General features: G+C 33.2%; 1 protein-coding gene across 3 annotated transcripts in view; it reads right to left on the bottom strand.

Moving 5' to 3' along the window:
• LOC118194266 (uncharacterized) overlaps nucleotides 1–26514 on the bottom strand; it is a 103835-nt gene that overhangs the window by 64072 nt on the left and 13249 nt on the right. For 2 of the 3 annotated variants that reach the window (XM_085827151.1, XM_085827149.1), the window contains exons 2-8: nucleotides 25756–25875; nucleotides 24703–24822; nucleotides 18228–18335; nucleotides 14792–14899; nucleotides 12898–13005; nucleotides 6301–6426; nucleotides 1831–1959 (exon numbers count right to left, since the gene is read on the bottom strand). In XM_085827151.1, the coding sequence (XP_085683277.1) occupies nucleotides 1831–1959; nucleotides 6301–6426; nucleotides 12898–13005; nucleotides 14792–14899; nucleotides 18228–18335; nucleotides 24703–24822; nucleotides 25756–25875 (819 nt within the window). The remainder of the gene's footprint in view (nucleotides 1–1830; nucleotides 1960–6300; nucleotides 6427–12897; nucleotides 13006–14791; nucleotides 14900–18227; nucleotides 18336–24702; nucleotides 24823–25755; nucleotides 25876–26514) is intronic. The other variant, XM_085827150.1, reaches the window with a different exon arrangement.

Below are 26514 nucleotides of genomic sequence, written 5' to 3' on the forward strand. Positions count from 1 at the left end.
TAAACCTTCATCGGTTTGCCTTCCACCACACTTTAAATCATGTCATCCGACTAAACAAAAGTTAGCTTCATTTTATTCCTATGTTTTCCGTGCTCTTCAAGTTTGCTCCTCCAAACTAGCCCTTGATGAAGAACTAAATTATTTAAAAGCAATAGCTATTGACAGGGGCTTACCACCCAACATTATTAATCAAGCAGTTAAAAAATTCTCATCTCAACACACTAAAAGGCACACTCTTGTTTTAGGAGATTATAAAAATTCTGTTGTCATTCCCTTCTTTCCATCAATTAGCTATAAAGTTGCACATATTTTGCAGAAATTTAACTTTCGGGTTGTTTATTCTCCCATCAATAAAATTCCGAGTTCCATACTCAAGGACCCCCATTCCGGATATGAATTCCTGGGGTATTTATAGGATTCCTTGCCAGTGTGGTTTAATTTACATTGGCCAAACTAAGAGAGCCTTAAAATTTCGCGTCAAGCAACATGAGGCATATGTTAGAAAAAAGGAAACACAGAAGTCTTCTGTTGCTCAACATTGTTGGTCCGAAAACCACACTTTCAGTTTTCTGCTGCCAAAATTATTCAAAAAACATCTTCCATTGGAGAACTGGATTTTCTAGAGGCATTTCACATTCATAAAAATCTTTCTGTTCTAGTTAACGATCCTAATTCCAATCCAAATCTGCCTTCGGCCTTTAAAGAAATTATGTTTTAGTTCTGGTTTTACCAACAGATGGCGCCACTTGCTTATTCTTGTCCAGGCTTTCTTCTCTTATCTAATCATTATTTCTTATCTGGTTCATTTGCGATTTTGCAGCTGAAGATGGTGGTTCGGTAAAACCATCGAAACTAGTCCTGTGAAAATTTGGTAAATATAACGCTGATTTTTGTTGTTTGACTTCTGAATTAGTATTTATTCGGCGTGTTATTGTGTCTTAATTAAAAGTACACTTCCTTAAGACTTTTTTATTGCTACTTCTTAGAGATAAATTTGCAGATGAAGGAGGAAACACACAAAATTGCTGAGAAATATACTGGAAATTTCAAATGAATTGCGTGAAAAAGTGTTTTCTAAAGTGTGAGTAAAAATGTGAAAATTCCTACTAGGTTGTTTGACTTACTGTTTACATTTTAAACAATGTATGAACATCACCTGACATAAGTAATCGTGGTGTTTTCTATGCAAGATCCCCCTTAATGATTTATACAAGCTCGCAACAAGAAACAGTCCATAGTATCGCAGCACAGGCTGAAAGCAACTCTTGTTTTTGCCTTTTTGGAAACAACGTTTGGTTTCTATGCAGGAAACCTTAATTCGACAACGATTATTCTGAAACTAAGATAAATATGAAATGATATCCGGTAACATTCTTCCTTTACAATGAGAAAGTGAAATGAATGGACAAACTTTCTCATTCAATGAGATATTTTATGTGTAGCAGAAGCTGAGGCAATTGTGTTATTATCCAGCAAGACCTTTGATATTACATCTTAAATCACTCTAAAATGCATCACAACATTACTGAAAAAAATAATATGTAGTATTCTTATGCAAGATAAAACTCGGAAAGAAACAAATCAATGGTTTTGCGAATTAAGATCATTTTAAAAATCGATTCCTTTGAATTAGTTAATTCTATGCAATGGAAAATATTCTTTATATAATTCATATAAATATTTTCATTTGAGTTTCTGCACTTATGCATGATCTAAATTATACTTTTGATGTTGAAGGTTAATTATGAATCCTTTTAGCTATGCTTTGATATAAAAATAGCGCATTGCGCTAATGAAAAGAAATTAGATTTTAAAATATATTATACTCACTTTTCTCGCAGTTGGCACTATTTTGGTAGAAACCTTTCTTGCAAACACATTCGTATCCATTCGTGATTTCATTACATTCCGCATTTTCTGGACACACAGCTATCCCACCTTTTTTACCGCATATATCATCTGAAAAGGAATAAAAGTTTAGAAGGAGAGGAAAAATTCATTTAATTAATACTGCCAAACGTACTGTGTCCTAATATTAAAGATACTGTAATTAATTAAGGACAAAATCATTTACCTATTAGACACTGTGTATGGCATCAAATTTCACATTTATAACGCGTATTAACATTCAGGTACAGTTAATAATCATGGGAAAACACAGGAGAATTATTTGTCTAGAAGGTTTTACCATTTAATTAAAACAATCGAAAGCTTAAGAAAGTAGTATTTTCCTCTTACTTATAGCATACAATCTTTCTGTACAACGCTTGACATGCTAACACAGGTAAACTTAATCATCCTTTCATAGATCTTTTATTATTATTATTATTATTATTATTATTATTATTATTATTGGTGGTGGTATAATGTTTAAATCCCTGGTTATGAATTTCTGAATTTCTTGAATGCTGTATACGTCAAGTGTAACTATCAATATATATTTTTGTTAAAGGCAATAAGTTCTTTACATTTGTTAATTTTGACATCAAACAGATGTTCTTTACGTAAGCACTATTGCCTGTCTCTTATTTTACGGCAGATGTGTGCTTTTGCTCATTTTGTTATGACATGTTAGTTTACTTATAACAAAGGGTTGTCCGATAAAGTAGAAAATGACAGTTAGTGGTAAATCTCTTATTAAACATTTAGTGCCAGAAAGTAACTGCAATACAACTCGCCCACTCTATCCCCGCTGTTCTGCTCAGTTTCCAGGATATTCAATCTAGACCATTTGTTTTAGTTTTCCTACGTACGTGGCTAATAATTTGTAGATTTTTTTTAGAACTTTTTGATTTCAGGAAACTGAAAAAATCCGCAGTGCGATTGCCGGGATTCGAAATCCGGACCTCTTGAATACGCGTCAAGCGTGCTTCCTGTTACACCACGAAGGCATGCGGAAATAAAGAAAATGATTTATATACGACGCCTTTTAAAGCGCAACTGAGAGTTGAGGAAAATATTCGCAAAATCCGCATAGTGATGAATTATCGCCCACCATCTTTTAGTTGAGGCGTCACTTCTAGAGTCATTTTCTTTGCTTAGAATTTTTTCTACGCAAGGACACTGAAGAAATCCGCAATGCGATCTCGTCGAGAGTGCTCCCAGTTACATTACACGGGAAAATATCTTAAAATTTATGAAGGAAGAAATGTGCTATACAGGGTGAATCTGAAGAAGGTAAAACTTTAGGGGTGAAGGAAGCTGTACGAGCAATATACATCCTACAATATATGGTCAGAATGCAAGCGGTGAGAAGTTAAAGGGCAGATTTCCGCCGTCATATTTAAAGAATTAACACAAGAATGACAGAAGATATTTCAGAAATCATTTTATTAACAGAACATACTCATAAAAGTTACTCAAAAGAACTTCCAGCTATAATGTAGGCTTCACGCCTGCGGGATAGGGATTGATGCACATTTGCGAAGACACCAGGCATCCGCCGAATAACGAATCGCCAGCAAGAATCCGAATCATATCCGCCGAATAATATCGCCAGCAATAATGGCGATCTTTTCGACTAGATCCACTTTGGTTTCAATGGGGAATGCGTAGACTAGGCTTTGCGCCACAGTCCAAAAACTCTATGGGTCCCACATAATGAGGACCTGGTACGAAGGTGCTTCGTCCAAAAAGTCCAAACACGTGATATCCGGTGATCTTGGTGGCCACGCTATGGGACCACCTCGAGCTATCCATCACGCTGGAAATTTCTTCATTCGTATAATCAGCAATCCTCTGGGCAATCCAAGGTAGAAAATGCCGTTAAATATGAGGACCGACCCATTTTATACATTTTATTTACAATGCCGCCTAGTGGCTCGCCGTTTCCGTTCCGACCATACGCTCTATGACGAATATTGCTTGTATAGCTGCCTTCTATCCCCCCTAAAGTTTTGCCCTCTTGTTCAGATTTACCCTTTATTTAAGCATTAGTAATTACAATTTAATTTCTTTAAATCTTAGAAAGTCCTCCACGAAGGCATCCCTCCCCTTAAGCAGATAGCCCTCTAGGCTTTGCCGTAATTAAATAACCTAACCTAACCTTTCTTTAAATGTTCATATCTTACCGAATATTCATTAGTTTTATTCCAAATTTCTGTTTATTTTATCTATTGAACTTTCTCACTTCTTCCAGCCCATCTTCACAGCTGTTCTCGGACCCAACGTCAGGCATTCACTTTATCTCCAGTGCCTTTGCGGCACAGACCTCATGATAGCGAAAAACGAATATGCGAAATGCATGTTAACAGCGGAAATAGGACTTCTTCCAGTGAGTTTCCTTAACTTTATTTGAAATCCTTGCATATTACAGAGAAAAAAAGTATGAAAATTAAAATTTATAAAGTGATCTTTATAACTTCATTAACATACGTGATAAGTTTACAAAATGCATATGAGTACTGCACACACCACGTAAAATATTTTATAAAAGTTACAGACCAGTTCCTGGTTTTTATGAAACAGTGTGATCAAAAATATTTAGTTTGGGATCATTCCGGTGGCAATCCATTAAATGCATTAATCACTGAATTTTCACTGGAAAATGTGAGTTTAAGCATGTAATTCACATGTCGACTGGCACAGAAAATTTTTTAAGCATTTATTTAGAAAGCTAAATAAGTCTAAATTCCTGCGTGTCCGGTTTATTGGCTTTACAGTTTCTATTAGTCATCTTACTCACATATACATAGTTTCAAATGCTCATGACAACGCTAAGCTCAAAAGGAAATTCTTCACCATTTCTTGAAATTTAATTCTTTCCAATCGATGAGAAAATCTATCTCGGCCAATTGCTTATAGATATGTTGAAAAATAATGTGAGCATCACGTGCGTTAGCCGATTATTTCGCGAAAGTAAATTCCACTAAAGCATTTGAGACATTATAAAAAGAAAAGGGGTCATTGTCAGACATCTGCACCGATATTTAATAAAGGAAAGGTTTTTCCATCGAGGGTGAGTAAGCATATCGCAAACGTTCCTGGATAAAATAATTTACCTATACTACACATTTTGTGGGCAATAAGAATAATGATAAAAAATTGTTGAAGTCATAAACCATTTTAAATTCATAATATTTAAATTTTTTGTCCTTATGTGCATTCTATTACAGATTGATCCATATACCATTTTTGCGAGGAATTTCCTCATTAATATGCCCATTTGCTGCTTATTCAGGTTTTAATCTAATTCTATAAAAATAAATTAACTAGAAAACTAGAAATATCAATTATTTTATTATCTCACTTCGGAAACAAAACCTTTAAAGATGATATAAAATATTAAAAGCCACAAACACGTAAGATGTGTTATTTTACTGCTTTTAATTATTTACATTTGTAGAATTTTCTTCAGTTCATCTAACGAATTATTCAAATTTTTTTATCTTTCTTTAACTCCTCAACTTCCCCTCGCATTTCCTTGAAAGAATGCTAATTTAAAGTTAAAGGAAGTGAGTATTTTAACAGCAAATATGGAAGTTTACTCAGAGCGGGTTTTCGCTAGCCAGCGCACTTTACGAACCTGTCCTTATTTTTACTCGAAGTTGCTGATATGCCTTTTAGCCTTTTGAATAATGATCACCTCGGGTAGGTTGTTGAGTCAACCTAGTTAGCCTTAACTTAAGATACTAGTCCAGCACTTCTCTTTAGACTTGAATTTATAGTTTAACGATTCTTAAGTTCCACCGCAAGATGTCAGTGCTATTGTAAAGCTTCGACAACTTATGGCCTTTCAGTTCATCCGTGCCTTTAACCAATAAGATTACAGGGAATTCACGCAGCTATATTCTTGACATCACGTCTCTAATTCTATCTTCCTCTAACCAAGCAGCAGCGGTCTGACCGTTTCTTCCCAGCGGAGAAACTCCGATTTTGTTATACGTAAGCCTCACCATCGCTTCATCGAAAATCCATATCTGAAATTCTCTGTCAACTGTCATCAATGCTATGGTAGGAAAGCCATGTTTTTCTGCACGCGTTACACGCAGGATGCGCCTTACCAGTCCAGGAGCCTGTTTTCACGTGCTTACGCACCTGAACCTTCATCCGTACCTTTCTGTTCAAAGTTGAGAATAACAAAGGGTTATTTTCTTCCTTCTGCGCTGGTATTATTATGTGCGAGAAGTCGCCATGTTCCTTAATAGGATCTAGTAGAGTTTATGTGGCCAAACAGAGTAAGATCCTACGTATTCATCATTCAAATTTAATTTAATTACTTTAACCAAGCAAGCAACGCATACCTAACATGAGGATTTGGGGAGAAATCAATAGCGAATTTGGCAGTGTTTGTTTACTTACCTTCACAAGCTTTTCCATCTTTTGAATAGGCATAGGATTTCTCACACTTACAAGTACCCTCATAACAGGTTTCGTGTTCCTTGTTGCATTCCCCTTTGGCAAGTAGCAAGGCACATCTGTCAGCTTCTGTTCAGATGATGAAAGAAACTGTATAAATACATAATTGACAAATTCTACACTAAAACGTAACCGAGAATTTGGTTAAAAATTGTTAAAAAAGTATCTGGTTCCTTCACAGCTACTTAGATCATCCAGTTGTTAAGTAACACTTATAATGACAATGAATACGATTTAATGAAATTAAACGATTGCAATAATTTATAAGATTAAAAGTGTTAAATGTGAATCATGGGATATCTAACAAATACAATATGAGCAAACAATTTCTGGACCAATAAGAATAACAAATAAGAAGTTAAAGATTAATTTGAAATTGAATTTTAAAATTAAATATGTACGTATATATGTAATGAAAAGACTTAACAGTACTAATGATGTGGAAAAGCTGATTGCCCAGATGCGTAGAAATGCTGATCCATGGAATGGCATAGAAGAATAGAAATTGCGTAGCACGTAGATACCGTAGAACGTAAAACGTTGAATCCGCAGTGAGCAGCAAGAATTTTGATTGCGTAGAATGCTGATTCATAATAAACAGGAAACTGACAGCCAAGACAGATTAAATCTTCATTTTTATTTCAGTAAACGCACTGCGGCCACAAACAACTAGGCACGCTACTTTTGTCTATTTCAAAATCTTTACATTTTTGATAGCTTTGCAGAAAAAAGAGAGCAGCCGGCAGCAGTCCAATTAGTCCAATGTGTAGAAAGCAAATGCTATTTTTGTTCAGGCTGAAATCTTAATTCTAATTTAATCTTAATAATAAAAATAATTGTTAACACTGGTTATCATAAATTAAGGAAAAATAACAAAAATAGCCATAACTCCCTCAAAAATAAGCCAAACCTCAAAAAAGTTTGAATATGTTGCTAAGTAAGAGTAGGTGAGTAAAACTGCAATATGCAAATTAGTGGCTCTGCACTCGGAATACGTCATCTGCGAGGAGAATAAAATCCATGTTAGAGAGCAAGCCCACATATTTTACTGCGATAGTGACATCAGAAATGTGAAATAGCCAATTCGTAACAATGACCTCCAGGCATCATTTGCCTGCAGAACTACGATGGAAAGCCATTGGGAGACTAGAGGCAGGATAAAGGCAAACAGAAGTGGCCAGATGGCTAACTGTGAGTCCTTCTGTGACTCATAGACGTTGGAGGCGATTTCAAACCGCAGATTCGGCATCTAGGAGGTTAACCCAAGGACGGCCAACTCCTACGATGAGCGCCGATGACCGATATTTGATATTATGTGCACGCAGGTATAGAACCGCTACTCTGACTCTTCTTAGATCCTCCCTTGCTGCAGCCATCGGAAGGTTGGTGTCAACATCAACTGTGCGTAGAAGGCTTCACGAAGGTGGTCTGTATATGCGAGACGACCAGCCATTTGCGTGCCGCTCACGTCACGCCGTAAGAGGGACCGTTTGCAGTAGGCACGACAATATGTCCACTGGACGCCTGAGCAGTGAAGGGCTTTTCTCTTTACGGATGAGTCCAGGTTTAGTCTAGAAAGCAATAGTAGGCGTTATTTGATATGGAGAGAACCTGGAACCCATTATCATCTGTCAAACATCCGTTAAAGAGATGCATAAGGAAGAGGCAGTGTCTGTATTTGGGGTGGCATCTCTTTGGGTGGATGCACAGACCTCCATGTCTTTCCAAAGGAAACAGTGAATGCTCCGGTTTATAGAGATGACATCCTTGATGTTTATGTGCGCCCATGTGCCGGGGAAATAGGTGATGCTTTCCGGTTACAGGACGATAGCGCAAGACCACACAGGGCTCGCATCGTAGATGATTATCTTCAACAGGAAAGAATTATGCGCATGGAGTGGACAGCTCGATCCCAGACTTGAATCCTATCGAGCACATTTGAGAGGCTTTAGAGAGACGTCTAGCTACTCTCAATCCGCCCCCTCAGATCCTTGCCGCGCTTGCAACTGCTTTGCAAGAGCAATGGCTCTCGCTTCCTATGGAACTGATAGACCGCATAAGTGAAAGCATCAAGCATCGCTGTATGTGCTGTATTGCTTCTAGAGGCGACCATATTCCATATTGAAGGTACTTTTCCTACAGCAAACTAACACCTTCGATTTGTTCATTTTATATATGTGCTAATTTCTGTACTACCATAATTGTCTGGTAATTTATTTTTATGTTATTTGATACCTTACTATATGTTGTATATTGTGGGTAAGTTTCATAAAATTCTAACGTTTTCAGTAATCGTGATTTTTGTGTTTTTTCCTTAATTTATGATAACCAATGTAGTTAGTTTCGATTCTCAGTGTACTTGATTGGATAATTAGTACTGCTGTAAAATTATTATTGGCAGTTTGAGTTTTAGTATCCAGTTACATCACCACGGTTTTGCTAGAGTCTTAAAATGGCTTGGATTAGTCTCGAAATGACGCATTGCACAAAATGATCAACATTTTTAGCACGGAGGGAATATACCAAATTAAAATTAAGCATCAAAGGGCTATTGCTAATTAAACTTTTTACAGGGTACTGGGGCATATGTCTCGCCAGGGACCTTTTACAGGGAGACATATGTCCGCACGTTGACTACTTTAAATGTGCTTAAAGAAATATCAGTAAGCTATGAAGATTTAAAATTTATTCTTGAATATGAAGTAGGAAGTGTAAGACTCTGCTGATTTGTTTTTAATGTTCTTTTATGTTAAAATAACTGACTAAACGGCCTTGATACATAAAACATTGGTCCTTATAGACACGGAAAAAAGTAAAATTATAATTTATCTTTTACGTAATTTTTATTTTCTTTAAATGTATGCCAAAATGCGTTGGCAAGCAATTACTCTCTTAATTCAATCGTCATTTTTATGTACGATGCCAGTAAATTAGATAGAAAAAACAAAATATCTATTCAGTTAAAATTTATACAGGTTAAAATTACAGGTGTACTTTAAGTGCAAGACTTAGTAAAATGAAATTGATATTCCATAGGAGTATACTTGAATTATTATCGAATGAAAAACAAATGATTAGGATTCCCATGTAATTAAATTTATTTTATGTACTCGTATTCTGTCGAGGTATATAAACTTATAAATACTTCCTTAGCTACTCAAGCCTACCATAGATTTTTCATAATGCCTATAAGGTATTAATGAAAGTTGTAGAAATAACAGGTCTGTTGCTTAAATAGAGCTGTTTTCATCTTTATAACTGTTGATGGTGCAGACGGGATTCAATTCTTTCTTCATCCTATATAATAAATATACATGGAAATCTCTCCATTTATGCAGCATTCTCTGAATACTTTCAGTTTGAACGAAATTAACTAATTAAATTCTTTGCCTCAGTGAGATGAAAGTAATTTGCATCAATGAGAAATTAAATCTAGGCGCTTTAAAAATTACAGACAAAAACTCAGATTTCTTGGATATCATATTCGGATAAGACGTAAAAGAAGCTTTCTTCTTAACTTCACAAATTCATTTAAGCAACCCTGAATTTCTGTTGGGAAGATTTAATTCTGTTTCTACTTAAGAGAAATTTAGCTGAATAAAATCTAGGAAAATATAGCGATTTTACCTAGATAATTTGATAACATATGTAATCCAAATGTACCAATTTAAAGATCAAACTCATATAAAATTGTAAAGCATGTACAGTTATAAGAACAAAAAATAAAGCGAAAAAATTTTAAGCAAATTTTTAATAAGTTAATCTTTTGAATATATTTGTCGACTAAAACTGCTTTTTGAAGCGTATTTAAATCTACCCAATATTATGGAAAAAGTTAAAAAATCTACGTATGTTAGTTATGTTAAATGGCTTCCAATAAATTATCTTCATTTGAATATTCATTTGAATTCCAATAAACTATCTTCATTTGAATATTCATTTGAATTCCAATAAATTATCTTCATAATATTAAATAAATATAATTCAATAAATTATCTTTATTCCAATAAATTATCTTCATTTGAATATTTATTCTTCATTTGAATATTGGTATTCATTTGAACATCAAAGGAACGAATTCGTTATTTTGATGATTGTTATTTCAGTTCTTTCCAGTATCACTTATTCAACTAGTATATTCCATTATCACTTATAAATTTCATACTAATTACTTATCTTAATCTATATCTTAATACGCAATATATATTAAATTACATTTCAAAATCTATGTTCTTTCGTAAATAAGAGTTTGAAGCTTTAGGTATTTGATAGTTTCTCCTCTGACTTAAAGTCAGAGACGTTCATAAGACAAAATCGTAATAGCTATTTTAATGAGATGTCTCCTAAAATAGTTAGGGTCCACCAGCGACCAAACAGTAAAGTAACTAAACACTGGCAGTTCAAACAAGGGTTGTCCGCCGAAAACATCGCGGACGAAAACTTCGCGGAGAAAACAACGCAAGACGAAAACGTCGTGCTACGAAAATGTCATACATAATTGATCCTTTGATCAATTTCATCTTTGTCGGTTCGTTTCTATCCACTTATGAATGTTATTAGTCAACACTATTTGCAGGAAATAAACTGGGACACTTATGCAGGTTTAAGAATAACATGAGCTATATTTTTAAATTTTGTAAATACACATTAACTTTCCACAAAGTATTGCTTTTATTCACATTTACATCAAAAGCACAAGTAATACATTGCATCTCTCAGTTCTTAACAAAAAAAAAGACAAACTCTACTCTCGGTATACAGCCAAACTAATTTCAAATTTTTTCACACGAGCATGCCGTCCTTCTCGCATCAAGCACGCTTCTTCTTCTCGTTGCCAGATTTTCTCATCTCTCCTTTCAGCTATAAGTCGTTGGCTTAACTTTTCTTCCGGCAGGCTTGGTTGGTAGCATCCCCTTACCGAGTATGTGCATTTCACGCCCCTGCCAAGAATGAAATTTGTCCTTTCTTTGGGACGTATTTCATTAATCAATATCCAAGCACATTTTCTGTACATTACTTTTACACAATACCAACCTCGTACAGTATTAAATAAAACAAAACCGACAAAGAGGAAATTGATAAAAGGATCGATTATGTATGACAGTGGTGGCAGCGGTGGGATACATCTTGAATACATCGTGAGAGAAACGAAAATAAAGAGAAATAGTTGTAAAACATGTGGGACCAAATATCGTCATTTCAAATAAAGCGGTTCGAAAACTTCCCAGTTTAAAAACATCATCGTCGAAAATATCGTGGTAAAAAATAAAGTTCCTACAAATCATCGCATAACGATAACATCGCATACGTGCGTTTTTTATGTTTTAAAAGCTGTAAATGCATTTTTTATAATGATTTGGGAGCGCAAAAAGAAAACAGGGATATTTTTACTTTTATATTTCATATTTTTGAATGAACTAATAAAACTTGCTGAAAAAGTAAGAAGGAAATTTAAGCATTTAAAAATTGAAAAAGAATGTAACTTATAGCACTTAAGATAATTTTAAATTTACCTAGTTAATTAACTAAGGTCATTAACAAATTATTTTTTTTATAGTAAAAAACTTAAGTTAAAATACAGCCTAAAAGTATTTAGAAAAATGATGATAAATAACTGCAAGATGTTACCTCTATAAAATTTGCTTAGTTAATTATCAAATTACTTTTTTTCACGTCTGTTAATATGGTATTGCTTTAGTGAAAATTATATCTTTTTTTGTTTCCGTTTATTCTTAAAGTGCCGTTAACATTTACTGCGCTTCCCAATCTTTATGCGAATACTCATTTACAACTTTTAAAACCTGAAAAGCGCATGAGTGCGATGTTATCGTCCTGCGATGATTTGCAACTGCTGTATTTTTTACCACGATATTTTCGACGACGATGTTTTTAAACTGTGAAGATTTTCAACCGCTTTATTTTCGTCGACGATATTTTGTACCACGATGTTTTCTCTTTGCTTTCCTTTCTCCACGATGTTTTGTAGTGCGACGTTTTCTCCTTGCGTTGTTTTCTCCGTGACGTTTTGGTCCGCGATGCTTTTGCTTCTGTGTTTTCGGCTGTAACCGAACAGGGGCTCGAGTTCCTGTGAACAGGTTGGCTGCATGTGCGCTTTTAAGGTTTCCTCCATGTGTAGCGTGCATACCAGCCAGTTTCCCTGAGAAGGATTTTCGCGAAGACATCCCTTACCCCTAAGCAGATATCCCTCGAGTTCTTTACCACAATTAAATAAAGCAAACCAGATCTAATAGTTAACAATAAAATAAAAGTTTTTACTATAGCGATAAGAAATGCATTCCTTATACAAAATGAGAAATGAAAATGTACTTTTTAAATCTACTTTACTAATTTCGCAGTTTTCTCGCTCTAAAATGATGGATATATTCACGTTCTTTTCCTTTGTTTCTGTTGATACGCTCCACCATTTTTACAGATATTTGTTATGTAAATACCTTGAAAATAATTTAAAACCCCCAACACAACTTTCACTTTTTAACATAAAACACATTAATATTAAAACTGGAATAATTTTAATCTTACCAGCCTGACAGAAAATTCCTTCGTACGGTGAGTTGCACTCACACATCATTTTTCCATCATTTACTTTGCAAGTATTTCCTTTTTTACAAGGTTTTGTGAAACATGGATCTAGAAGGAGAAACATGATGTAAAATTGCTTAAATGCATGTTTAGCATGTGTCGAGAAATAAATCACGTTTACAAACATTTCTTTAGAATAAAAACGTAAAATAACCATTATTTTATTATACATAGATTATTTGTAGAAGTATAAATTATAATTTACATATGCTACATGCTACAATTTTTCCATTCGCTATTTTTTGAAGTGATATGCAACGTACTGTTGTAATTGAAAAGCTAATTACTGCTCTTTCATCATAAGACAAGCAGAATTACTTGCTAAAATAGCATAAAGATGTAGAGCGTAAAATAATGGAAAGATGTGATTAAAAATGTTAACGATGAAACATAAGAATTACCTCTTTTTTTGCCATTGTAAACATTTCAGAAACGCAGATGTAAACACAAGTTAGATTTAATTACCTGTATGTGTACAAAACTAATAACAATTAAAAGGCTGAAGGAAGAAAATATATTTACTGACATTTTTTAAACATCAATTGCAGTTAATAAGCAAGTACTTATTAGCCCGTATAAATTAGACTCGGAACTACCCAGTATCACGGAACAGTAATATAATACGTTTAAGATGTCAAATTAATGTATAGTTAAATGTAAAGACAACATATATGTTGCTATACAAATTTATCTTTATACAAAACTTCAAATATAGATATCATTAATTTTTTATTTGCAGAAATGAGTGAGTAGAGCTTAAATGATTTAATCCAGAAATACTTTCCCGCAGGTCTTGATAAGAATTTTATCATGTAAAAGGATAAACTTCTACATTTGAAGCAGGAGCCGTCTTAAAGATAATTTGATAAATTATCTTGTTGGTATTCATTTGGACTGAATCATTATTTTTGATATGATTATTTATGTTTTGAGTTAGTTTTACTAACGAAGAAACTACTAATAATATACTGCTGTAGCAACTCCAAATAATATAGCTAACAGTAGTTACAGTTCTAAACAGAAATGTATATTTAGCGGTTAAAAAATCCTTTATAAGGTCTTAGAAAGTGGATATTATAGTTTTACATCGTTTGCAGAATATTTTCAAGTTTTATTCACTTTTAGGGATAATATTCTGCTGTGCACGACAGAATCCGTAAATCTAAAGCAGAGATTACGTTCCACGAGTTAAAAAACACATCACTATATTTGAACTTGTAGGGAATTGAAATACTTCAGTTACGAGGAGGACTGAGATTTTAATTGATTTCTCTTATAATTAATTGGAATAAAATATATCTCAAAATGTTCATTAAAGCCATGTAGTTAAACTACTAATGCTCTAATGCTGGTGTTTATCTAATGCTGCTCTAATGCTGGTGTTTAAACTACTAATGCTCTAATGCTGGTGTAGGGTATCAGTATTTTTTAAAGTTAAAAGATTTAATACTTTAAAAAATTTAAGTACATTTCAGTACATTTACATCAAGAGAACGCATCACTAAAATAAATTTGATTATTCTATTTTAAAATATCAAATTTGTTGACAAATCAAAACGGCTAATATTAAAACCTCTCAGTAATTACTTTATATGCCAGTGTCTAACGGTTACAAGATTCAAGACATTTAACTACATTTCAATTATTTTACATCAACAGAACTTATGACTAACTTAAATGTACTTTTTTAATTTAAAAGTAGCAAATATTTTGACAACTTACAATAGCTTATACTAAAATGTTTCAGCAATTACTTCGTATCCTGCAATAAGTTAATGAAATACTTAATATGCATCAGAATAAAAGGACCAATTTGATATCAAGTTTTAATTACCGATTTCACATTTATCTCCTGAGTATGGATGTTTGCAATCACACTTTAAACCTTCGTCCGTTACATGACATTTTCCGCCATTCTGACAAGGATTTGTGGAACAAGGATCTGAAAAACATTCATTGCTAATTAAATGTAATATTTTTTTAATAGAATATAAAGTAATATTTCATACGGAATTAAATGAGATTTTATTCCAATTTTTCTGTAGAATAGTACATCATACTCAGTTCTCTCTTTTCATTTGTCCTGCACATATGGTATTTAATGAAATTTAATCTAGTCAAAACGGAATTGCATCATCAATTTCATATATTTTGCTGATGGTAAGCACATTTGTTCTAGAGAAAAACCTCACATGCGTCATTGAAAAAAAATAATTGAATTTTGATTACTAACCTTACATTAATTTTCTGAACGCGAAGTATAATATTTTACTTTATTTTTTGCAAAAGACACAGAACTAAAAATCAACATTTCTTGTTACAGTAAACATAATTTAAAATTTATTTTTGACATAAACATGAAATAGTATTTCGTGACTACAAGGAAAACGGTTCCAACATTACCTTATAAAAATGTATCGCACGTATTTATTTTTTCTTAGCACAATCTATTCTCATTATTTTCAATGAAAATTCGTCTAATCTAGATCTGTATTTAAGCGTCGTTTCTTTATCGTCATCGAATGAAGACAGCTCTTGAAAGGATTACACTAACTGGTTTTTCTTCTTTTTTTCTGCGTTTGGAGTTGAGGAGATGAAGGACGAGTTCTGGCCCTTTCCTTCCGCCATGCTGATACGTGCGTTTTTCTTCGACTGCTGCCTGTGAAACGTCATGCGAAATTTCGTAAACAACATATAGACATAAACGTCGATAAGCTGGAGGACTGTAAGATGTTTTGAAACTCATTATTCGTATAGAAAATATGATTCTGGAGTCCGCACATATGCCAGTAAGAAAAGTATTAGGAAACCAGTATTCGTTTCAACTAGTACTCGTCAAACTATGTTATCCGTTCTGCTCTCTCAATACCTTTTAATTTGCTCAGATTGAATCAGATTGTCTTGATCCGATGTATGTTACAGCAGGGTATCAGTATTTCGTCATGTCATGTGATGATGTAAAAGGACCATGTTTTAGGAGATCTGGCACGTTTTATGTATATTCCAATTGCTTAGTCAATAATAATATCTCCAGAAGTAAAATAAATGTCTGATTAGCGCGTGAAATTTTGATATGATTATTAGCGTCTGGCATCACTAGCTCTGGGTAAGTTCCTTATTAAATATTTCTTCCTTTAGTCTACACATCTCAGCTCATATTCATATGTATCAATGGGTTAGCAAACACAACGTAATTTAGATATTTAACCTTTGGCTACTGATAACTTATTTTAACTGCTTTAACCACTATATGATCACAGGCATTCACCTCGTTTTAAGAATAGTGTATTAAAAGAGCGCATATAGAGATATATTAACATTAATAATATCTTATGCATTTCAAAGACCTTATCATTTTCATTAATAATCTTTGGTACTTCTTGATTTCCACGGCCCACGCGATAAACAGTCCAATTATATAAAAAAAAACGGTAGCCAAACAAAGGGTAGCCATAAACACTTTCACTTTCAGGTTCGACTGCTGTTTGCCGAATTTGACAAATAAATGATAATAAACAATAAATAACCAAGTAATGAATGATAACGGATATTCATTGCAATGAGGTACCTGAAATAAATCCAACAATAAATAATAAATACAATAAAAGTAGCTGAAATAAATGAAATGATATACTCGAAAATGAAGGGAGTTTGCTCACGCGGCGAAAAGACAACGCTGGCAGGATCCTTCAGCAACTGTGGATATTCGGTGGGTTATAACAAGTGGGGAGTGCTTTCTTATTCAGATTCCAAAATGGGAAGCGAGTACACGGATATCAAATGGTATGAAGACCATATAGTGAAAGGACCACCAAAACAGACGACTTTAGAAAGCCTGGTTACAGCCATTTAACAGTGAATCACACTTTTAATTCTGTTGATCCAACAACGGGTGCTCGCACCCAAAATAGGAAAGATTTGAGGCTCAATTAAATGGAAAAACAAAAAACGAAGTTGTAAGTCTCGACATCATCTAGAGTTGTATATTGCAGAAATCGTGCTGTGGCAATCCTGTGGGAAAGATAAGCTTTTTGATGACATATTGAAAGCGATAGCGACGACATGGAGGCCACAAACTATATGCTAGTATTTTAAACGCATTCGGAAACATCAGGTGAATTTCATCTCCTCAATCATAACTTTGGCGATAATTCTTGGCACTGTTTTGATAGAGGGGGCCGTGAAAATCAAGTAGTACCCAGTAATAATTTTGTTTGCTCAAAATGCTTTCCTATTTTTGCACATATTTTACATTGTTACCATAAATCCTAAACCATGTGCTGAACAATCTGAAGGGATATGCAAGGGGGAGAATTATGGGAATAAATACGTGATTGGCTTATTTGAGTACTAGAATGAAAGGAAAAAGGTTAAAATCGTAGTTAATGATTTAGTGGATATGTACACCTGGGCATTTTATTTCTTTTGATTCCAATGCTAAACACATTTTGACGAAAATTAAAATTGCAGAGACATTAGGATTTTTCGGAAGCCAGAGAGCTGAAAAATTAGCAACCGCCTTCGCCGGGAATCGAACCACGTACCTCTGGAATACCGGCCCAACGTGCAGAACCACTACACCACGAAGGACGCTAGAAAAGTGGGAGAAATACCTTATAAAATGACCTCGAGTTATTTTAGAGAGTTGTGAAATCATATTCAAGACTTTATTGAAACAGGCAAAATTAATGTTTAAAACTAAAGAATAGTCAAAATTTCATTTTAACCGTCTTATATTAGAGTTAGCAGAATTTCTAAAGTTAAAATATTCAAGAAAATATAAACCGATCAAAAGGCAAATGTATAAGTAGCTTTGCATATTTCTTTTTATAAAATATTTAAGATATAATCTTAAAATACAGATATCATTAAATTTTTGTTTCAGTAATGTGTAAGAACTGCTTAAATAAACTACGACAGAAATATTTTCACGAATGTCTTGACAAAAATTTACACTATGCGAAAGGATAAACTCTTATAGTTGAAGTAGAAGCCGTTTCAAGATTTAATCATACTAAACAAGAAAATTGCTAATAATCTATTGCTAATAATAAAGCCGGTGCCTAAAGGTTATAAATTTTAATACAACTAACTACTTTTCAATTATTTACATCAAGAGAACTCATTATTAACTTAAATGGACTTATAATATCAAACGCCTTGGCAAATTACAATAGCTAATATTAAAATGTCTCAGCAATTACTTCGTTTTCTATAATAAGATGAAGTAATGAATATGCGTTAAAAACAGGAAAAGGAATTTTGATTACCTATTTCACATTTGTCTCCTGAATATGGGTGTTTGCAATCGCACCTGAAAGCTTCCTTCGTTACATGACATTTCCCATAATTTTGGCAAGGATTTGCTTTGCACGGATCTGAAAAATTCCTCGGTATATTATTTACATAAATTTAATACTTCTTTTCAACAGACAACAGAGCAGCATTTTGTCCAGATTTAGTGCAGTGGTTCCAGTTTTTCTGTATAATAATACAACATATTCCATTTTTCTCATCGTTTGCTCTGGATACCTGACTCTTAATAAATTTTATTCTAGTGAAATAGGAATTGCGACAGAAATATCATATACTTAATTGACGTTAAGACTATCTATTCTATAGACATAACTCATACGCATCAATGAAAAAAATTCACTAATATTAATTTTATATTTTGAATATAAAATAATTATTAATTTTTATTAAATAATTGCTAATTTTATATTTCGAATATGGAGTTTTGCAAATGCGTTTGAAATTATTTTGCATACATATTATTTTACGCACCTCTGGTAGTGATATGAAAATCAACTTTTGGTGTTATGATTAGCACAACATAAGATTTTATTTTAACAGAACTTTAAAAAGCATTTTATCACTCCACGAAACTTTCCTGTATAATAATATATATCAGTTCCACTTTTTTATCACTTACACTAATAACTTTGAACGAAATTTCATCTAGTCCACGTAAAAGAAGCGTCAACTTTTCATATAGTTTTCCTGTTGTCAAACACAAATATTATCAGGTTTGGTCAATTTACATTTTGCACTATTTTCGCAAGGATTTGGGAAACATGTATCTGAAAAAGACTTTCGTGCTACAGTTAGCATAAATTCAAGTTTTCCCTTTGAATAAACAATAAAGCAATTCTATGCAACAAATCTATGTAACAAATACTATTTGTCAACATGATAAAGCATCTAATTTCTGTCTTTCATTTTACTAAATCTACATTCATGACTGCATGAGAAATTTGCGTACTATTTGAGCACGAACTGGCCTGGCGTTATGTGAGAATAGTAACTTCTCACACCACGCAGTTTGCCAGCATCACAAATTTTAATCGTAATCGCGGAACTGCACGTGTGTATATAAGCACCGGTCAGACTGGTTTCTTCCCTTCTTCTTCCCTTCTGCGCCCGTGTCCTTCCTGCAGTCGCTTGGCAATTAGCGACGCCCCACGTTGTGCAGTTTTGTGTTTCTGCATGTCGAGCTGATGGAGTTTCATCGTTCCTGATATTTTCATATGGACTGTCGTCATATTTTTGCATAAAAAGAAGCAGAACTAAAGGTTGCGATTTATTTAGATGAAAATGCTCAGTGTTAAAATCCATCTGCCACGATACCGTTCTAAAATATCTCAAGCAGATTATCTATAGGTGTTCGACTCCAGAATGTGCATTACTAGCGATGTGTTAAAGAAAGTGAAAGTAAAAAAAAAAAAAAAAAAGATCTTGCACATGTACAACAATATTATGGGTACTGCACGAAATTCATATAAGAAAATTGTGCCTGCTTATATGTTCGATGAGACAGGACTGTAATTTATCTCCGAATAGTCACGTTTCGGCATTAGCCTACTATTCCATTTTAATTTATCATGTTTTGTGTTCTAAGTTATATTTTATATGCGTGTGATAAAAGTTCCATATTTAATCCAGAAAATGTGTTTGATAAAATAAATGTGAGATTAGAAAAAGAAATTTGTCTCCGCAAGTCTCATGCATGTGGGATATTGGGTAAGTGAAATATTTAATTATTCTTGTCACGAAATTCATATAAGAAAATTGTGCCTGCTTATATGTTCGATGAGACAGGACTGTAATTTATCTCCGAATAGTCACGTTTCGGCATTAGCCTACTATTCCATTTTAATTTATCATGTTTTGTGTTCTAAGTTATATTTTATATGCGTGTGATAAAAGTTCCATATTTAATCCAGAAAATGTGTTTGATAAAATAAATGTGAGATTAGAAAAAGAAATTTGTCTCCGCAAGTCTCATGCATGTGGGATATTGGGTAAGTGAAATATTTAATTATTCTTGTCACGAAATTCATATAAGAAAATTGTGCCTGCTTATATGTTCGATGAGACAGGACTGTAATTTATCTCCGAATAGTCACGTTTGGCATTAGCCTACTATTCCATTTTAATTTATCATGTTTTGTGTTCTAAGTTATATTTTATATGTGTGTGATAAAAGTTCCATATTTAATCCAGAAAATGTGTTTGATAAAATAAATGTGAGATTAGAAAAAGAAATTTGTCTCCGCAAGTCTCATGCATGTGGGATATTGGGTAAGTGAAATATTTAATTATTCTTGTCACTAGGGTTTAATTTGCAATGTACTACCACTAAGAATTCAAGCCAGTAAATATTGGGCACATGTAAATTTAATTAAGGATTTCTAGATAGATATTTGGTTAGACTGTCACATTACAACGCCTCCTAGTAGTGCACACCACAACAAGTTAACATCCATGAAAATGAATTCATCTCTGATTGCTGCAGCGAAGCGACCACCTTAAATCCGAGGATCTCACCCCCTATATCTTTGAGACGTTAATGCTTCGTTCTATATAATCTTCAAGACGGGGCGGACATTGTTACATATATCTCTCGAGATCTTCACTCCACCAAATCGTACACTTTCATGCGCAAATGCAGGAATATTTCGTGTACCAGTTCTATCCATACGAGGATCCGCTTACTGTCAGGTTGTACACAAATGACGGGCTCATCTGTGAAGAGCTCAATGCTCCACTCATCTCGTCCCCATCGGCGATGCTCCTGTGCTCCTAGTCTGTAGGCAGCACGGTGGTCTAGTGTCACCGAAAAAAAGCCATACGTCTGAAATCATACAAACCCACACCGCTACGTCGGTTTCGAAAAGTATGAGTCGATACTCTGGTCCCAGTAGTCCTCTGAAGGTGCTGTAGAAAGAAAGTGGCGCTATACCTACTTTGTGTTATTGCAGGCGCACGACCTTGTCCCCGTCTTCGCCGAGTTTTTTTCAATTTCCTTAATCCGAATACACAATTTATAAATGAACTTTTGAGGACTTCTTAACGCTTCCGGTACAGTGAATTGTGTTTGTTCATCTTCTTTCCGTCCAAGGTCGCTCCAGGCTACCAATAGAGCTGAGTCATCTTCCTGAGACATCGTATTTACTCCTACAAAACACTTAACTCGTGTAAATTCTTTTCAATCTTCTACTAGCAGGAATGCTGGAAGTCGCTTTTTACTCCTTTTCTAGAACGCGTAATTTTCGATATCACAAAACCATTTTCCTATATCCAACATTGCAAACTTTGCAATTTTCCTCTATACCCTTTCCTATTTCATTTCGGTTATAATTTGTCGAATACGTGGTTATTTCACACCGAAATCACAATGTCCCCTAACAGTTTTGAGCAATGCATACATTTGTCTTCTACTTTTAGCTTAATCTACACAATCCACATTCACTACATAACATTTAGCGCGAGAAAGAAAGGAGTCATCGCTTTCGTATATTTCTCCTGTTGTCAAGCATGAATTTTCTGAACATAAATCTGAAATTTGGTGATAACAGAACAAAAAATTAAAAATATAATTTATTTACCAAAGCTGGACTCGTCCGTAAGGAACACACAGTTTCCCTCTTTTAGTCTCCATCGGAGATGCTCATCTGCGCGTTTTCTGCACGCAAAACAGTGTTCCTATGTCACCGAAACATACGTCAGACGTCTCCAAGTACACAAACCCAAAACGTAAAGTCCGCTTCAAACAGTTTTGAGTCAAAACTCTACTCAGTTTTGAGCAGTTCTCTGAAATAGCTGTAGCAACAATGTGGCGTTCACATTCCGGATCCTTCTGGATTTTAGTGCTAAATATTAATCCTCAACGGTTCTCTAGGCTAAGAATTCAAAAAAGCTTTTAGTAACTGCGCATTTAGTAAGAGAGAATAATTTTGGAATTTTACCGATTTTAGGCTATTGGAGTATGAGTATATATATAAATGTGCTAGTAAGGTTAAAATTTTCACATGTGCAAATCATATGATTTATCAAAATGCAAATCTTAATTTATTTGATTAATATCGCAACCAATTTTCTGAACAAGGCAAAGGTTTCAATACGCAAATATGGCCTAATTTAATATTATTAAACGCATGCCTATATGATATCTGAAGTTTTTCGTTTTAGGTATTTATAACTTAAAAAGTAGATTACTAAACGCAATTACGGTATAATACACAATATACATGATTGTACACTATAAAGGGAACAAATTTTACAAATTTTACAAATTTACAAATTTTTATTTTATCTTCTATTTATAAAGGAATTTGAATTTTTACTATTTCAGGACTCCAAATTTAGACTTAGCAGCATTACGTCATTTAAATTGTGAGGTTTGATTCTTCCCTACGCATTTCTGCAGAAAATTCACAGAAAAACTTATTTTTCAATAAAACTTGTATCTGTGCATTGCTCTATTTCATTCTTGTCCTTCGTCACTATGAATCCCTCTTCGCATGGGCATTTTTTGTTTTTATCTTGGTCGAAGCTGCAATCTTTTCCGCCCGTTCCACAGCTGCATTCTAGAAGACGAAGAGTTGATCAATCGCAGTATAAGTATCCATGGGTGAGTCAAATTAAGCACATATAAAATTCTAGATTTCACGTTTTCTAATAAAATATATCAGATTTTTCATAATAAAAATTTAATGAAATCCGTAGAAATTACTTCATACCTGCGTTCATTAATTTTATGTTTGCGAATGAGTATCGAAATCCTTAGCATTTTATTTGCTTCCATTCAAACCTTTAGCCTAAAAAAGTCTTATGTTTCAACAAACAATTATTTATTCGAGAGATATCGCAAATTAATGCTCAGAAAATTTATTTTTTTTCGAATTATCGTCAATTCGACTCAATGCATTCTTTAAAATACTTTCTGTTATAAGTTTCAAGTTTCGATTCCTAACATGAAGCAACATAAATAGTAACTAAGGTAAACCTCAAATTTAGATTAGGTCTCCGGTACATTTTCTTAACAACAGAAGATTTATAATTTTATATTGTACTGTTTTTATCTAAATATGTTTTTATCCTGCTTTCTTTAGTTATATGTTTGCGAATGACTATCGAAATTCTTAGCACTTTAATTGCTTCCATTCAAAACGTCAGCCTAAAATGTTTTTTTTTTTCAACCAACAATTCTTTATTGGAGAGGTATCTCAAATTAAAGCTCATGGTTAAATTAAAGTTTTTTTTTTTTTTTTTTTTTTTTTTTCGAATTATCGGCAATTTGACTCAATGCATCCTTTAAAATACTTTCTGTTATAAGTTACTAATTTAGATTCCTAACACAAAGCAACTTAAATAGTAACTGAGTTAGATAAGCCTCAAATTTGATTAGGTTTCCAATGCATTTCCTTACACAAAAGATTTAGTGTTTTATATTATACTGTTTTCATCTAAATTGTCTAATTTTGGAAAAATCGTATTTTTGTTACCGTTTTATTCACATCAAGTCTGAAGTAGTAAATTTCAATAATAATATCGCCGTAAAGAATATTACGCTAAATGTTTAACAGCTCTTTTAAACAGAGAGATAATCAAGCGCTTGAATTCCTGTCACATATTTTGAGTATGATATTATGTATCATTTTGAAATAATGTTTATTGAAATTTCATTTTGCGAGATGTGCAGATTTAAACGCATCAGATCTGAATATTTATTACTGAAGTGCGTGCATTGCCAAAAGTAACAATTAGAAAATATACCGAACTTCCCAAAAGATGTAGTCTGAACTATCACAGTTTGATTTGCAAAAGTAATATAGCAACATAATATCACATAATACTATATTTTCGAGTAATATCTTTCATGGCAATTCAGGGTTATGAGTCCAATTATAACATTAAGCTTTTAATAAGAGAAAACGTTTGGCCTTTTTCCGATTTTAGTCTATTAAATACTGCATTTGTTATGATAGCTATAAATGCACCAGTTAGTGTTACTTTTTCGCAAGAGCAAAATATATGGTTTATCAAAATACAAAATACACAACCTATATTGTTTCTTTAAAATCCCGGCCTATTTTCTGATGAAGGTAACTGTTCCAATAAACAAATAAGTACCTATTTAACATTAGTGAAAGTACTCCTATATGACATCTGAAATTTTCGTTTTTTGATATGTATATCTTAAAACGTAAATTACTAAACCTCAATGCAAACAATTATGATATAATACACGATTGCACACTAGCACTTTAGAGGGAACATATTTAAGATTTTAATTTTATCTTCTATTTATAAATAATTTTATGTTAAGTATTTAATAGAGTCACGGTAGCAGATATAGGTTTAGCAGTATTACGTCATTGAAATTAAGAGATTTTGTTCTTCCCTTAGCATTCCTACAGAAAATTCATAGAAAAACTTATTTTTGAATAAAACTGGTACCTGTGCATTGCTCGTTTCCCTTTTCGTCTTTCGTCACTATAAATCCCTCTTTGCATGTGCATTTTTTGTTTTTATCCTTGTCGAAGCTGCAAACTTTTCCGCCCATTCCACACCTGCATTCTAGAAAACGAAGAGATGATCAATCGCAATTTAAGTACCCATGGGTGAGTCAAATTAAGAACATATAAAATTCTAGATTTCACGTTTTCTAGTAAAATATATCGGATTTTTCATTCTGTAATATTTAATGAATTCCGTGTAAATTACTACATACCTGCATTAATTAGTTATATGCTTGCGAATGACTATCGAAAATCTTTGCATTTTATTTCCTTCCATTTAAAACGTCAGCCTAACAGGTTTTATGTTTCAACCAACAATCATTTATTCGTGAGATATCCCAAATTAAAGCTCATAAAAGTTAATTTTTTTTTCGAATTATCGGCAATTCGACTCAATGCAATCTTTAAAATACTTTCTGTTATAAGTTTCTCATTTCGATTCATAACATAAAGCAACTTAAATAGCAACTGAGTAAGATAAGCCTTTTTCCGATTTTAGTCTATTGAATACTGCATTTGTTATGATAGATATAAATGCACTAGTTAATGTTTCTTTTACAAATGAGCAAACTATATGGTTTATCAAAATACACAACCTATATCCTTTGTTTAAAATCCCGGCCCATTTTCTGATGAAGGTAACTGATTCAATAAACGAATAAGTACCTATTTAACATTAGTAAAAGTATTCCTACATGACATCTGAAATTTTCGTTTTTTGGTATGTATAACTTGAAAAGTAAATTACTAAATCTCAATGCAAACAATTATGATATAGTACTCGATTGCACACTAGTACTTTAGAGGGAACATATTTAAGATTTTAATTTTATTTTCTATTTACAATAATTTCATGTTAACTATTTTATAGACTCAGGACAGCAGATATAGGTTTAGCAGTATTATGTCATTAAATTAGGAGATTTTATTCTTCCCTTAGCATTCCTACATAAAATTCATAGAAAACTTGTTTTTGATAAAGAAATGGTACCTGTGCATTGCTCGTTTTCCTTTTCGTCTTTCGTCACTATGAATCCCTCTTCGCATGTGCATTTTTTTTTTTTATCCTGGTCGAAGGTGCAAACTTTTTCGCCCATTCCACAGCTGCAATCTAGAAGACGAAGAGTTGATCAATCGCAATTTAAGTACCCATGGGTGAGTCAAATTAAGAACATATAAAATTCTAGATTTCACGTTTTCTAGTAAAATATTCCGGATTTTTATTCTGTAATATTTAATGAATTCCGTGTAAATTACTTCATACCTGCATTAATTAGTTATATGCTTGCGAATGACTATCGAAATTCTTTGCATTTTATTTGCTTCCATTTAAAACGTCAGCCTAAAACGTTTTTTGTTTCAACCAACAGTTATTTATTCGAGAGATATCCCAATTTAAAGCTCATAAAATTTAATTTTTTTCGAATTAGCGGCAATTCGACTCAATGCATCCTTTAAAATACTTTCTGTTATAAGTTTCTAATTTCGATTCCTAACACAAAGCAACTTATATAGCATCTAAGTAAGATAAGCCTTTTGCCGATTTTAGTCTATTGAATACTTCATTTGTTATGATAGTTATAAAGCACTAGTTAATATTTCTTTTTCACATGTTCAAAATATATGGTTTATGAAAGTATACAACCTATTTTCTTTGTGTAACATCCCAACCCATTTTCAGATGAAGTTAATGGTTTCAAATAACATACACCGACCTATTTAATATTAGTAAACGCTTGCGTATGTAACA

This window comes from Stegodyphus dumicola, chromosome 11 (assembly GCF_044657685.1).
Source record: "Stegodyphus dumicola isolate Sdum_Otavi_A_Nest chromosome 11, ASM4465768v1".
Taxonomy (NCBI): domain Eukaryota; kingdom Metazoa; phylum Arthropoda; class Arachnida; order Araneae; family Eresidae; genus Stegodyphus; species Stegodyphus dumicola.